The 14,214-nt window shown below is 42.9% G+C and overlaps 1 protein-coding gene across 1 annotated transcript in view; it reads right to left on the bottom strand.

Annotated features, from left to right (window-relative positions):
• Positions 1–3,710: 3,710 nt before the first annotated feature.
• The window catches only part of LOC132765249 (carnitine O-acetyltransferase-like), a 57,074-nt gene continuing 46,570 nt past the window's right edge, over positions 3,711–14,214 (bottom strand). Inside the window, exons 11-14 of the mRNA XM_067465290.1 lie at positions 13,383–13,518; positions 10,764–10,826; positions 7,446–7,583; positions 3,711–4,275 (exon numbers count right to left, since the gene is read on the bottom strand). Of these exons, the coding sequence (XP_067321391.1) occupies positions 4,048–4,275; positions 7,446–7,583; positions 10,764–10,826; positions 13,383–13,518 (565 nt within the window). The 3' untranslated portion in view covers positions 3,711–4,047. The remainder of the gene's footprint in view (positions 4,276–7,445; positions 7,584–10,763; positions 10,827–13,382; positions 13,519–14,214) is intronic.

Raw genomic sequence — 14,214 nt, 5'->3', positions numbered from 1 at the left:
TTATCCCAGACACTCCCCCAATAGGCCCTGGAATTGAGCAGCCACAGGCCCCACTATTACTATGGTTGGAACCGGTTATTGCACCTTACCCTGTTTTTGCACTGGTCTCGATCTGGCCCTTTTAATTTACCTAGGCCCATTTTTGGAATGCTTGCTCTAACAGTAATTTTCAAACGAAGAATTGGATGGGATTGGTTTTTAATGTGTTGTTTTGATAATTCTATGCTTATGTTTTGCATGCTCTGTATGTTGGTGTTTTGCTATTTGGAAACTGCCCTGAGTCTCCTAGGGGAGACAGAGAGGTATATAAATTAAGTTTTATTATTATATTATCCCCTCCAGTGAGCAGTCGGGCTTTCTTTCCTGGAGTATGGACTGGTTTGATCTTCTTGTGATCCAAGGCACTCTCAGGATTTTCCTCCAACATCACAATTCAAAAGCATCTCTCTTCCTTTGCTCAGCCTTCCTTATGGTCCAGATCTCACATCCACAGGTTACTACGGGGGGAATATCACTGTTTTAACTATGCAGACCTTTGTTGCCAGAGTGATGTCTCTACACTTCACTGTTTTGTTGAGATTGATCATTGCTCTCCTCCCAAGAAATAAACGCCTTATGATTTCTGTGTCTGCAGTCATCTTTGCACCTAGAAATACAAATTATGTCACTGCCTCCATGTTTTCTCCCTCTATTTGCCAGTTGTCAATCAGTCTGGTTGCCATCATCCTGGTTTTTTCTTCATACAGTAACCCTGGATATTGGCTTGTGCTTGGTTTCTAGAACCCGCTTCGATACTAAAATCTATGGATGCCCAAGTCCCTTTATAGATAAGGGCATAGTACAATGGTATCCTTTATTTAAAATGGTTTACTTTAGATTTTTTTTAAAAAAATCTTTCAAGCTATGGATGAGGGAATTCATGGATGTAACATCTGTGGATACGGAGATCCTAACGTCTTAAAAGGTTTAGCAATCTCTGAGTAACGCTCTTTGATTTACTCAATCTTTCTGTTGTGCCACCTTCCTCTTTTCCTCCTGCTGTTATCTTCAGAGCTTTATTGTCTTTTCCAATGAGTCATATCAGCTCATGATATATTCTAAGTTTAGTCATTTTGGCTTCTAGGAAGAGTTCAGGCTTTACTTGTTCTTTGACCCATGCATTGCCTTGTTAAAGCTCCATAGTATACGTAGAGCTCTTTTCAAGTGCTACATTTTAAATAGTTGATTTTTTTTATCCCTGCCTGGGTATCGTCACTGTCCAGCCTTCATGTCCTTTTTGGTCTCAACAGGTCTCCAAAATGGTTGAGACCAAAATAGTTTTGGATTTCAGAATACCTGCATTTGCATAGATGTATGCAATAAAATATCATGAAGATGGAACCATAGTCTAACATGAAATTAATATATGTGTCATATAGACAGTATACACATATCTTGCAGGGAATTTTATATACTATTTTAAATAACATTGTGAATGGAACAATGTGTGTGTACATGGAACCACTGGAAAGCAAAGGTGTCACAATCTCTGACACTTATGGGGATAATTTTGGATTTAGCGAATTTTGAAGGTGCAGTTCAGGCCCGTAGCCAGAATTTTGATTCGGGGGGAGGGGGGTCTACCCTAGCAAACCTTTTGTATCATTACCGTAATACCCCCATGCATATGTGATATATTGAGTATGGTGATCAGATCATGATATGAATAAACATAACAGTTTAAATAATGCACCAGTAAGGCCTTCTCGTGGACCACCATGAGAATTTCGGGGGGGGGGGGGGTTGAAGCCCCTCAACCCCCCCCCCCCCCCCAGCTACATGCCTGGTGCAGTTGTAATGTATTTAAAAACATAAAATTAAAAACTAGGCATTATATTAAATGTCTTTTGACCAGTATCTGGCCACTTGGAGGGCTATGGTTGCTATAAGAAGGTCCTCCATTGTGCATGTGACAAGGATCAGAATGCATTGTAATAGGTGGTCAGTGGTTTGCTCTTCTCCACACTCGCATGTTGTGGACTCTACTTTGTGGTCCCATATCTTAAGGTTGGCTCTGCATCTCATGGTGCCAGAGCACAGTCTGTTCAGCACCTTCCATGTCGCACAGTCTTCTGTGTGCCCAGGAGGAAGTCTCTCATTTGGTATCAGGCATGGATTGAGGTTCCTGGTTTTAACCTGCCACTTTTGGACTCTTGCTTGCTGAGGTGTTCCTGCTATTTCTTAATTTAAGACGTTGGCGTGCTGGCTGATATTCAAACAGGGGATGGGGCAGAGCTGTTACTGCTTTGGTCCTTTCATTATTGACTGCTATTTCCCTGCAGATACCAGCTAAGCAGTATAATTTCTCCAGTGATGTGTGGGGAGTAGACATTCTGTGATCATGTAGCATCTCTCATTAAAAGCAACGTCCATTGTTTTAACGTGGCAAAATGTGCTATACACTGAGTGTGCGTATTCATGTCCAGTGTGGAACACAGGGGGGCATGAGAGAAGCCTCCCCACAGGATCATAACACATCCGGGTGTCCCCTGGGCAATGTCTTTGTAAATGGCTGATTCTCTCACACCAGAAGCGACTTGCAGGATGAACCCAATGTTGGGTTCTGGTGTATTTTCAAAAAGGGATGATGAACCTGACTTATGACATTGATAATTCTGACTGATATCTGATGAAATCTCATTACACTTTAGGATTTTATTTAGTTTCTCCATAAATTTTGTCACTTGTATTTTACTATGCCAAGGAACCCCCAATGGCACAGTGGGTTAAAGCGCTGAGCTGCTGAACTTGCTGACCAAAAGGTTACAGGTCCGAATTCGAGGAGCAGTGTGAGTTCCTGCTGTTAGTCCCAGCTTCTGCCAACCTAGTAGTTCGAAAACATGCAAATGTGAGTAGATCAATAGGTACTGCTACAGGCGGGAAGGAACAGTGCTCCATGAAGTCATGCTAGCCACATGACCTTGGAGGTGTCTATGCTGGCACTTCAGCTTAGAAATGGAGATGAGCACCACACCCCAGAGTCGGACATGACTGGACTTAATGTCAGGGGAAACCTTTATCTTTACCTATTTTACTATGCCATTGTAAATAATGGGAGCCCCCGGTGGTGCAGTGGGTTAAACACTTGTGCTGGCAGGACAGAAGGTTGCAGGTTCGAATCTGGGGAGTATGGATGAGCTCCCTCTGTCAGCTCTGGCTCCCCATGCGGGGACATGAGAGAAGCCTCCCACAAAAGATGGTAAAACATCAAAACATCCAGGCATCCCCTGGACAATGATCTTGCAGACAGCCAATTTTCTCACACCAGAAGCAACTTGAAGTTTCTCAAGGCACTCCTGACACAAAAAAGGGGACTTGAGCACCCACAGACTTTGGTATGCATGGAGAGTCCTAGAACCAAACCCCAGAAAATAGTAAGTGTCCACTGAAAAACTTCAAATCAGGAAAATCTCACAATTTGTTGCACCATGAGATTAATTTGTTTAGATACCTGTCCTAAGGAAGGTACTAACATTTTCTTATTTCACTGGTCTCCTAAGAACTGTGGGGTACGGAGCCATGGTGTCAACTTGGAGATAAAGGGAATGGATGTGGAAAGAGAGAGAGGGAGAGATTGGTTCAAGGTGCTCTGTAGGCTCACAGTCTGAAACTCTCCACTCAACCAGGATGTTGTTATTCATTCACTATAAAAATGCACAACCCAATATATATATTTTTCCCTGCAAGAACCTTTATTTCTTTGTTCAACCTCATAATAAATTAGATTTGGTTTCGAATTAAGACTCTGTAAAAAAAATCAAAATAAGAGAGGAGTGTTTTCCTGAAAGTTCCCTAAGTATGTTACCAAGGAAATTGTAGGTAAAGAGTGTCATCAGGACGGGCTGAAGGACATGTAACAAGCTTTGGCACAAAGCAAAAGGAGTGTGCAGATCTGGAGACTGAGGCCTACCAAATTTAGAGATGACAAAGATAGTCAGAAGGAAAAGGAATATACTCTGTAAGCCACAGTTGGGCCTGAGGTTCAGAAATGGTGATATGGAGTGATCCTCACGATGGTTTCTCACTGTTTCCTCCTTCGTTGTTCCCCAGCAGGGTCCCCACATCATCCAGGGCCTTCTGGATGTTTCCAGCCAGACGCTCAGCATTGGTCTCCTGGCAGCAGTTGAAGGCAGTGACGGCAAAGTTAACGTGAGCTGGGAGTGGGTTGTAACAGACAGCATAGCCGTCAGGCACCAGGGGCCCATAGCACATCACGCAATCCGTGCGAGCCGCCACCTGAGAGAAAGAGAAATGGGGATCCACAGAGCATGAAACATCTAAAGAGAATCATAGAAGGATAGAACTGGAAGAGCCCCAAGGGCCATCCAGCCCAACCTTCTGCTAAGTAGCAACACAATGAAAATATTTCTCAACAGATGGCCATCCAGCCACTGTTTAAACACCTCCAGAGAAGAAGACTGCAAAATACTCCCAGGGAGCAGCATATTCCACTGCTAAACAGCTCTTACCATCAAGAAATTAAGTGGAATCTCTTTTCCTGAAATGTAAATCTGTTGCCCCATTGTGTTCTACGCTCTAAAGCATCAGAAAGGAAGTTGCTCCCTCCTCAATGTGATATCTGTCCGAACGCATGTCCTTCTACGTCCCGCCCCGGAGCTTAAGATCTTCTGGGGAGGCCCTGCTTTCAGCCCCACCTCTATCACAAGTGAGGTTGGTGGGGACGAGTAGCAGGGCCTTCTCGGTGGTGGCCCCTCACTTGTGGAATTCACTCCCCGGGGAAATTAGGTCATCGACATCCCTCCTCTCTTTTAGAAGGAAATTAAAAACATGGATATGGGACCAGGCCTTTGGGTAATCTGGCAGATAGACAAAGGAGAAGTGACGACTAGAATTGATGGATTAGACAATGTGGAATGAATTTACGGACTCTGAGCTGGCAAACGTTGAATGCTAGATTGGTTTTTATTGATTATGATGTATAATTGATTGTTTTAATTGTTTTAATTACTATTTATATATGTTTATTTTTATCTTATTGTTGTGTTGGCATCGAATTGTACCTTTTGTAAGCCGCCCTGAGTTCCCCCTTGGGGGTTGAGAAGGGCGGGGTAGAAGTGCGAGAAATAAATAAAGAAATAAATATCCTTTCAATCTTTTAAACATGGCTGTCATGTCCCTTCTTAACCTTCAAGCTAAACACACCCAGCTCTTTAGCTGCTTGGCTTCCACCTTTGATCATTTTGATCTCCTTCTCTAGACATATTCCAGCATGTAAATACACATCTTGAATTGTGGTGCCCAGAACTGGACACTGTATTATTCCAGGTGAGATCTGACCAAAGCAGAATAGATACTTCTCTTGATCTTCTCTAACGATGCATGCTGATTACTTTGGCTTTTTTAGTCACCAAAGGCCTAGAAGCCAAGCCCTATAAGGAACAACTTGGCAAGCTGGGTATGTCTAGCCTGGAGTACAGAAGTTTAAGAGGACACATGACAGCCATATTTCAATACTTCAATGAACATTAAGAAGAGGGAAGTGTTGTAGCATGGTCAGATTCGGAGTGCTCAGAAGATGAGGAAGGGGATGGTGGGAAGATTGAAGTGGCCTGGAGAGAGTTGTTTTGGAATCTCTTGGCAGTTTGCATGAGACAATATCAGCTCTCATGAGAACCTGCCAGAAGTGCAAGCTGAGAAAAATGTGGGAGATGAATGTTTGTCTAGGTTAAGGCGCTTGGAATTGCAGAGACAGGGCATGCAACAAAGACAGACTAGCTTTCCCCAGAGAATTAGAGATAAGGAGAGGAAAAGCAGGTGTGTGAGAAATGATGTTATGGGAGGGTTGAGGCCTTTTAAAGTGGTTGCTGCTGGAACAATCCTTTGTAAGAGCAACGTTGTTGGTCCTATGTTCTTAGAATTCATGTATACAAGTTTCTAAGTTGTTCTTGCTTCTAGTTCATGTGTGACATAGGTTACCTGCCCTGGATTCTTGCTATCTTGTTTATGGATATATTTGTGGATTGACTCTGGAGACTGTATTTGAAAGGATTTCTGACTCTTGACTACCTTGGAACTTATCTTTTGAACGTTGATTCTCTTTTTTGCATTTGCTTATTTTTATATATACTCTTTTTTCAATAAACTTCTACTTACTGAATTACCTGGACAGAGTGTGGTTTGTGTTAAAAAGGTGTTTCAGGGCTCTAGTGCAACAGGAAGTTTATTTTCTGCTGCTTTAGAGACTAGGACACAGAGCATGGATTCAAATGACAGGAAGAGTGATTCCACCTAAATAACAGGAAGAAATTCCTGAAAATATAACCATGTAGGCCTCTAAAGAATAGCATTCTGCAATTATGGCACCAGCACTGAAAAAACCCTACTCCAAAATTTACAAATTCAAAGCTGGCATGCACGAATACTATGCTCCGTCCAATGTCACCTCTAACAAATATATTTTCCACTTAAAATCCACCACAACTTTCATTGAGTTTCTTCTCTGGGCTGCACAAGTTTCCAGTCCTCAATGAGTAGCTAGACTTAGATATAAGATTGGGAGGGATTCCTTTCCCCACATTCCTATGCATACTTTTCCCAGAAGAAGCTTTGTCTTACTTTTCTTTCTTGCTGCTATCTCCTTTCCCCTTTGAAGATGTAGCAATGGAATCTCTGTGAGGGATGAGGTAACTTCCTTTTTAAAGATATTTTTATTGCCCTGGGTTTTGGCCATGTAGTGATTCTCCATTGCTCTCTCTCTGCCTTTGTCTCCCTTCCAGTAAGGACGCATTTTGCCTTTCTCCAGGCAAAATGTAGCTGCATGGATACTTTTGATATTATATCCTTTTATCTTCCTTAGAAGATGAGCTTAGTAAGCTAGTTAGCTCCAAGACCCTTTTCTATTTAGAATGTATTTCTTTTCTTGAATAAATATTCTGAACTTAAAGTTCTTTCTCTGCAATCCTGTACCTTACTATTGAATGGAAGCTTATCCCGGCTCATGACACGTAAGCTTCTGCTGGTCATGAAGTTTGCTTATAGTACTCTGCTATATTTATGGTGGAAACACCCCAAGTAAGGGTTATTTCGAGCCTAATAGCTCCGATTCCCAACAACTTTGATCCCAAAGCTTTTGGAAAGCCTATTTCAAGTGTTTGCTTCCTATATTTTCATCATTTTTTTCAGCTTTTTGAGGGCTGGGAGCAGAACCTGGATGGAGAAAAAGCAAAACCAACACACTTCATGTGGTCTTGAGCTATTTCTGGCAACTTTCTGAACCTTGTTTTTGGTTTGGCTCAAAAATAAATTAAAACAATGTTTTGTGGTTGATAGTACCAAAAAAAAAAAGAAGCAAAATATTTTGAGCACATTGGGCCATTCAGCCTATAAGTTGCTACAAAAATACAACCTGGTCCCGAAAGGCTCATGAAGGATCTGATGGCTCATACCTGTCCTGTGGAGAGTTTCCAATATGAGGCTACAGCATAGGAAGTGTCCATAAAAAGCTCTGGCACCCGGAAGCCATCAGCAATAGCCTCGAGTTTGAGTCCCAGCATATGGCGGTCAATGCCTTGCCCATCCAGAGCCTGGAACAGATTGGATAAAAGGAGATTAATTCTTAACCTCTTGGCTGTAACTCCACAAATCTATAACCATTTGTTATAATGGCTAGGCTGATGGTCATTGTCTTCAAAGGGCTGAGATTCTACTTTGGCTGCATCCTATGGAATCCTGGGGTTTCTAGTTTGGATCCTCCCTAAACTGCAGATCTCCAAGCTGCAAATTCCCAAATTCCAAAACATTTAGCTATAGCAGTTAAAGTGGAATTGAAGTGGGTTGTTGTGTGTTTTCTGGGCTGTTTGGCCATGTTCCAGAAGCATTCTCTCCTGACATTTCACCTGCATCTATGGCGGGCATCCTCACAGGTTGTGAGGTCTCACAATCTCTGAGGATGCCTTCCATAGAGGCAGGCGAAACATCAGGAGATAATGCTTCTGGAACATGGCCAAACAGCCTGGAAAACACACAGCAACCCAGTGATTCCGGCCATGAAAGCCTTCGGCAATACATGGAATTGAAGTGCTGTGGAGGTGTCGCTGGAAGCAAACCATATTTCTAAAACACTTCATCTTGACAGTAATCTTTATGAAATACACCTCTATGCACAATTAAAGCAGTAAGCTTGCCTGAATGATCGATGGCCAATGTTTTATCTTTCCAACCTTGGGAGTACAATAAATCTTTTAGCCACAGTTACAGTATCCAAGTGATTTGCTCTTGAGTTAAATTCCACAACATGTGGATACAGTTACAAAGAACATGCATGTCTACAGATGCCAAAGATGATTGTTGTAATGCAAAATTAATATGCAGTTTAGGTGGTTCAAGAATCTGTGCACCCCACCTCCTTCAAGGTCAACGGAACCACCTAAACTGGGCTCTACAGGCCAATGGAGACTCCGCCAAAGACAGAAGAGTTGCAAGATTGAGAACAAGCCACGAGAATCAAGACGAAGATCCACCCAGAGGATAAAGTGTTCTTGCCATACATCAAAGGAACCACTGACCACATAGGGATGCTGATGAAGAAACACAAACTACAAACTATTTACAGACCCACTAAGAAAATCCAACAAATGCTAAAGCAAAGGACAAGAGGGATCCTCTCACTTCTGCAGGAGTCTATTTATTTATTTATTTATTTATTTATTTACAGTTCTTATATTCCGCCCTTCTCACCCCGCAGGGGACTCAGGGCGGATTACAGTAAACACATATATGGCAAACATTCAATGCCAGTTTGACAAACAACATTTAACAGACAAATACACCAAGGCTATTTAACTTTTTTTTTTTTCTGGCCGCCAGGGGAGCTGCTGCTTTTCATCGTCCATCAACGACACCGATGAAGTTCTTCCGCATTCCACATTCCCCAGAGTCTTTTTTCTTTATGGCCTCATAAATTAGTTAAATTTAGCCTCCCACACAAGGTGGTACCTTATTTTCCTACTTGACAGATGTAACTGTCTTTCGGGTTGCAAAGGTCGACAACGGGCTACACAATGGCTGGACACCCACTCCAGCCCGGGCTGGCTTCGAACTCATGACCTTTTGGTCAGAGTGATCTTAATGCAGCTGACACTCAGCCAGCTGCGCCACAATCCCGAGTCTACCATATACCATGCAGCTGTGGACAAATCTACATAGGGACCACCAAACGCAGCATTGCCCAAACACAAATCAAGGAACATGAAAGGCACTGCAGGCTACTTCTGTCAGAATTTATTGAGATATATTGTATGTGTGTTTTAAATGTAATTCTTGTATTGCCAATATGGATGCCACTTAGAATGTAATGCTATGCTGAAATGTTTATGTTGAGGCTGTGATTGAGTGACCTTAAGATAAGCTCTTTGCTGCTGAGAAAATTTAGGGAGTTATGGCTTGGAGCAGGAGAGCTTAGCAGTTGCAAAGAACTGTTTTGACTTTCAGTTTTTCCTGACTTATCCTGTGTGTCGCTCGCTGAATATGGATGTGTTTTTGCTCTGTGCTTAGTAAACTGAATCTTCCTTGTAACCTGACATCTCCAGAATCCATGATTTTACAGAGCTGTATCTGGTGTATCTAGCATTTACTTCTGCCAAGTTGCACCTTAGCCTGACAACTTCAACCAGAGAAGTCAGCCATAGCAGAGCACCTGATGAACCAACCTAGACACAGCATATTATTTGAGAACACAGAAATGCTGGACCACTCCAACAACCACCATGTCAGACTACACAGAGAAGCCATTGAAATCCACAAGCATGTGGACAATTTCAACAGAAAGGAGGAGACCATGAAATGAACAAAATCTGGCTACCAGTATTTTTAAAAAATCTAAAATCAGGACAGTAAAGAAAGAACAGCACTCAGAAAACAGAAAAGAAACAATCAGGATCAGCTAACACCTCTCAACAAGGGATTCCCCCGGGCAGGAAGCAGCCAGGTTTGAAGCTGCCAGGCCATTCAATGTTAATCAAGCTGGCCAACTCCAATGTTCACACTTGCTTCCAACAGACAAGAGTTGTTTCTCAAATCCTGCACTTCCACAAATACATAAACCTCACTTGCCTAGTTTCCAATAGAGCCCTCAACCTCTGAGGATGCCTGCCATGGATGTGGGAAAAATGTCAGGTGAGAATGCTTCTGGAACATGGCCATACAGCCCAGAAAACTCACAGCAACCCAGTGATTCTGGCCATGGAAATCTTCGACAACACATTGTCATAACTTTATCCAGCTGTATCCAAAATATCCCTCTTTCCTGAACCAAATGTAAAAATGAATGTTAGACTAAAGCATTCCTGAAAAATACTAATTCAACCTCTGTTTAAAGACTTCCAAAGAAAAAGAGACCACAATGTCTGAAAGCAGGCTATTCCACTGTCAAATATATATACACTATAAAAGCCAGATACTTTTTCAATTCTCCAACAGACATTCAAAGACTCATAGAGATAGAAGTGACACAAAGGCCATCCAAGTCCAACCCCTGCCGTGAGGCATAAACAATCAAACTAGACCAATTCCCAATGAGAACACTAAGGAAATCTCCAAATTTGACTTCATTTAGTGACCGGGCAAAATTCCTGATTCAATTTCTTCTGAATGATGCAAGCTCTCCTAAACGTCATCCCAAGCTCTTTGACAATCACAGCATCCTACCTCCCACACTCATTCACTTTTTCAATTACTGAAATGCTTTCTTATGGGAAAGTAATTACCTGCTCTGTGAGGGTGCTGTGGACTTCGGCGGCTTTTTTCAGCAGAGATAATCTTTCTGGGGCCTGGCATGGAGAGAAGGTGGAAACAGATGACAGATGTCCAGGAGACTTTGTAAACCAGAGGGGGGGGGGGGAGGTCACAGGTACCCTCAAATGAACATGCAACACACTATTAAGATGCTCAGAGAAGTCTTAGGGGTGAACATGGACAATCCAAGTTTAGGCAGCCTCTGGTTCTCCAGATGTTTATGGATTAGAATTCCCAAACACATTTATTGTTTTGGTTAGAGGTGATTGGAATTACTGTATACATCAAAAACTCTCAATGGCTGCAATTACCTAGCTCTGCCCTGGGGAAAAAAGGCTAAGTTTAGAGGAGGAATTCTTGTCCGTAATTATTTATTTATTATTTATTACATACATTTCTATCCTGCCCTTCTCCCAACAAGGGGACTCAGGGCAGCCTTACATAAGCATCCAATGATGCTATCAACACATACACCACATGAGTTACAATTAAAATAGTAAAATCCATTTAAAACATTATAAAAATTCAACAAATAAATTCATTTAACAATAAATTAATGTGCCAATAAAACCAAAGGCAGCCGGGAAAATCCAGTGTCGCAATGTCCAAAATTTCTTTTCCTAGTTGAACGCCAAGAACCAGAGCCATGTCCTTAGGGAGGGAGTTCCACAGATGGGGGGCCACTGCCAAGAAGGCCCTGTCTCTCGTCCCCACCAACCATGTTTGTGAAAGTGGTGGGATTGAGAGCAGGGCCTCTCCTGATGATCTTAAGCTTTGTGATGGTTCATAGTAGGGGACACGTTTGGACAGGTCATCTGGGCCAGAACCATTCAGGGCTTTAAAGATTAAAACCAGCACTTTGAATTGTGCTCGGAAGCTGGTCGGCAGCCAGTGGAGCTGCCACAATAGTGAATTACTCCGTGTACGCCGCTCCAGTTAACAGCATGGCTGCCGACCATTGGACTAATTGGAGCTTCCGAGAAGTTTTCAGCCCCATGTAGAGAGCATTGCAGTAATCTATTCGGGATGTAAACAGAGTGTGGACCACCATGGCCAAGTCAGACTTCCCAAGGAATGGGCGCAGCTGGCGCACAAGTTTTAGTTGTTCAAAAGCTCTCCAGGCCACCACCGAGACCTGGGGTTCCAGGCTCAGTGATGAGTCCAGCACCTTTCCCCCTTCTCTCTCATCCTGCGCGCGCCTTTCTTAGCGGCGGTGGTAACTGAATGTCTGCCATGTATATGTGCATTGTGATCCGCCCTGAGTCCCCTGCGGGGTGAGAAGGGCGGAACATAAATACTGTAAATAAATAAATAAATAAATAAATGGCTCTGGTCCAACTTACCTGTCCAAACATATCTCCCCTTGTGAGCCAACTAGAGCCTTAAGATCTGCTGAGGAGGTCCTGCTCTCGGTCCCACCCCCTTCGCAAGCGCAACTGGTGGGGACGAGAGACAGGGCCTTCTCCAACCTAGCAGTTCAAAACATGCAAATGTGAGTAGATCAATAGGCGGAAAGGTAATGACACTCCATGCAGTCATGCTGGCCGCATGACTTTGTAGGTGTCTATGGACAACGCCAGCTCTTCGGCTTAGGAATGGAAACTAGACTTAATGTAATCGAGACTTAATGTCAAAGGGAAACCTTTACCTTTATTTACAGAAGTCTTACATACTAAATGCAGTAAATGGGTAGGGTAGACTGGGACTAGCTATGCTCTCTAACTCTTTGGCATCATTCCCTGCTCCTTAACATTTATTACCTGAGGAGGCTGCCTCATTTTACCCACTAGTAAGGAAAGGTGTGTTGTGGCACAGTCTTCAACTACAGCTCATAACAATAATTGCTGCAACAGCTCACCCACGAGGCTGTACTTTTGGTACTTATTGTTGGCATCAAATAGCAATTAAGGATTTGGAACATTTGATAATGGCTGACATCTTCCCATGGTCTGTATTGTTTGCTGTGCTCTGGCCTTGAATACTGAAACTACAATATGTAGGGCCAACAACTAGATATTGTAGTTACAGTCTCTGAGAAGATCCCTTTAACAAAGAAGCTCTAGTTGCATTTTGTGCATAGACCTCAGATAAGGATTACCATCTCTGCGTTGGCTATTGCTCATGCACACTTTGTCTTTGCAACTCTGAAGCTGGGTTGTTGTAGGTTTTTTTGGGCTATATGGCCATGTTCTAGAGCAGTGGTTCTCAACCTGGGGTCCCCAGATGTTTTTGGCCTACAACTCCCAGAAATCCCAGCCAGTTAACCAGGTGTTAGGATTTCTGGGAGTTGAAGGCCAAAAACATCTGGGGACCCCAGGCTGAGAACCACTGTTCTAGAGGCATTTCTCCTGACGTTTCGCCTGCATCTATGGCAAGCATCCTCAGAGGTAGTAAAGTATTGACGCTTGGAATAAACTTTATCTCAACCAGTGCTGTGAGTAGGTTGGACTGAAAGCCACGCTACAGCTTTGGCCTTGGTCTATTTGCCTTTCTCCTTAGCTTCAAGGCTCATTCTGGCTTCATGTCCCAGCATTAATATTTCAGTTCAACTCAACAACATAAAGACAGGAAATTGTGGGATATTTAAATACCTGACAGTTGTCATCAGACATGCTCTGGACAAAGGCCAACGCAGCTGAGGTAGTGGAACGGATGGTTTCTGTGCGGCCTCGGTGGAAGCGGCGGAGAGAGGCCGACTCAGTGGTGGCACACAGCTCCCCATGTGCCCTAAGAAATATTAAGTATATACAAATGAACGCACCAATATACAGCCTTCCCTGCACAATGCTAAGCATACACATAACCTACATCCCTGAGCCAAGTTAGGACTTCTCCCATAAATTGTGCAGGAGGATTGATTTCTGTAGGTTAACTTCTGGCATAAGCTGTACACAGACTTGCGCTGGAGGGCCTAGAGCAGTGGTTCTCAACCTTGCTAATGCTGCAACCCCTTAATACAGTTCCTCATGTTGTGGTGACTAACAACCATAACACTATTTTCGTTGCTACTTCATAACTGTAATTTTGCTACTGCTATGAATGATAATGTAAATATCCGATCTGCAGGATGTATTTTCATTAATTGGAGCAACTTTGGGACAAATACCCAATAACGTCCAAATTTGAATACTGGTGGGGTTAGGGGAGGAAGGAATTGATTTTGTCATTTGGGAGTTGTAGTTGCAGGGATTTATAGTTCACCTACAATCAAAGAGCATTCTGATCTCCACCAACAATGAAATTGAACCAAACTTGGCACATAGAACTCCCACGACCAACAGAAAATACTGGAAGGGTTTGGTGGGCATTGATCTTGAGTTTTCGAGTTGTAGTTCCCCTACATCCAGAGAACACTGTAGATTCAAACAATGATGGATCTAGACCAAACTTGGTATCAATATGCCCAAATGTGAACACTGGTGG

The sequence above is a fragment of the Anolis sagrei genome, chromosome 2, assembly GCF_037176765.1.
Source record: "Anolis sagrei isolate rAnoSag1 chromosome 2, rAnoSag1.mat, whole genome shotgun sequence".
NCBI classification, from domain to species: domain Eukaryota; kingdom Metazoa; phylum Chordata; class Lepidosauria; order Squamata; family Dactyloidae; genus Anolis; species Anolis sagrei.
Note: the sequence above shows the minus strand (reverse complement) of the source record. Positions and strands in the feature narration are given on the sequence as shown.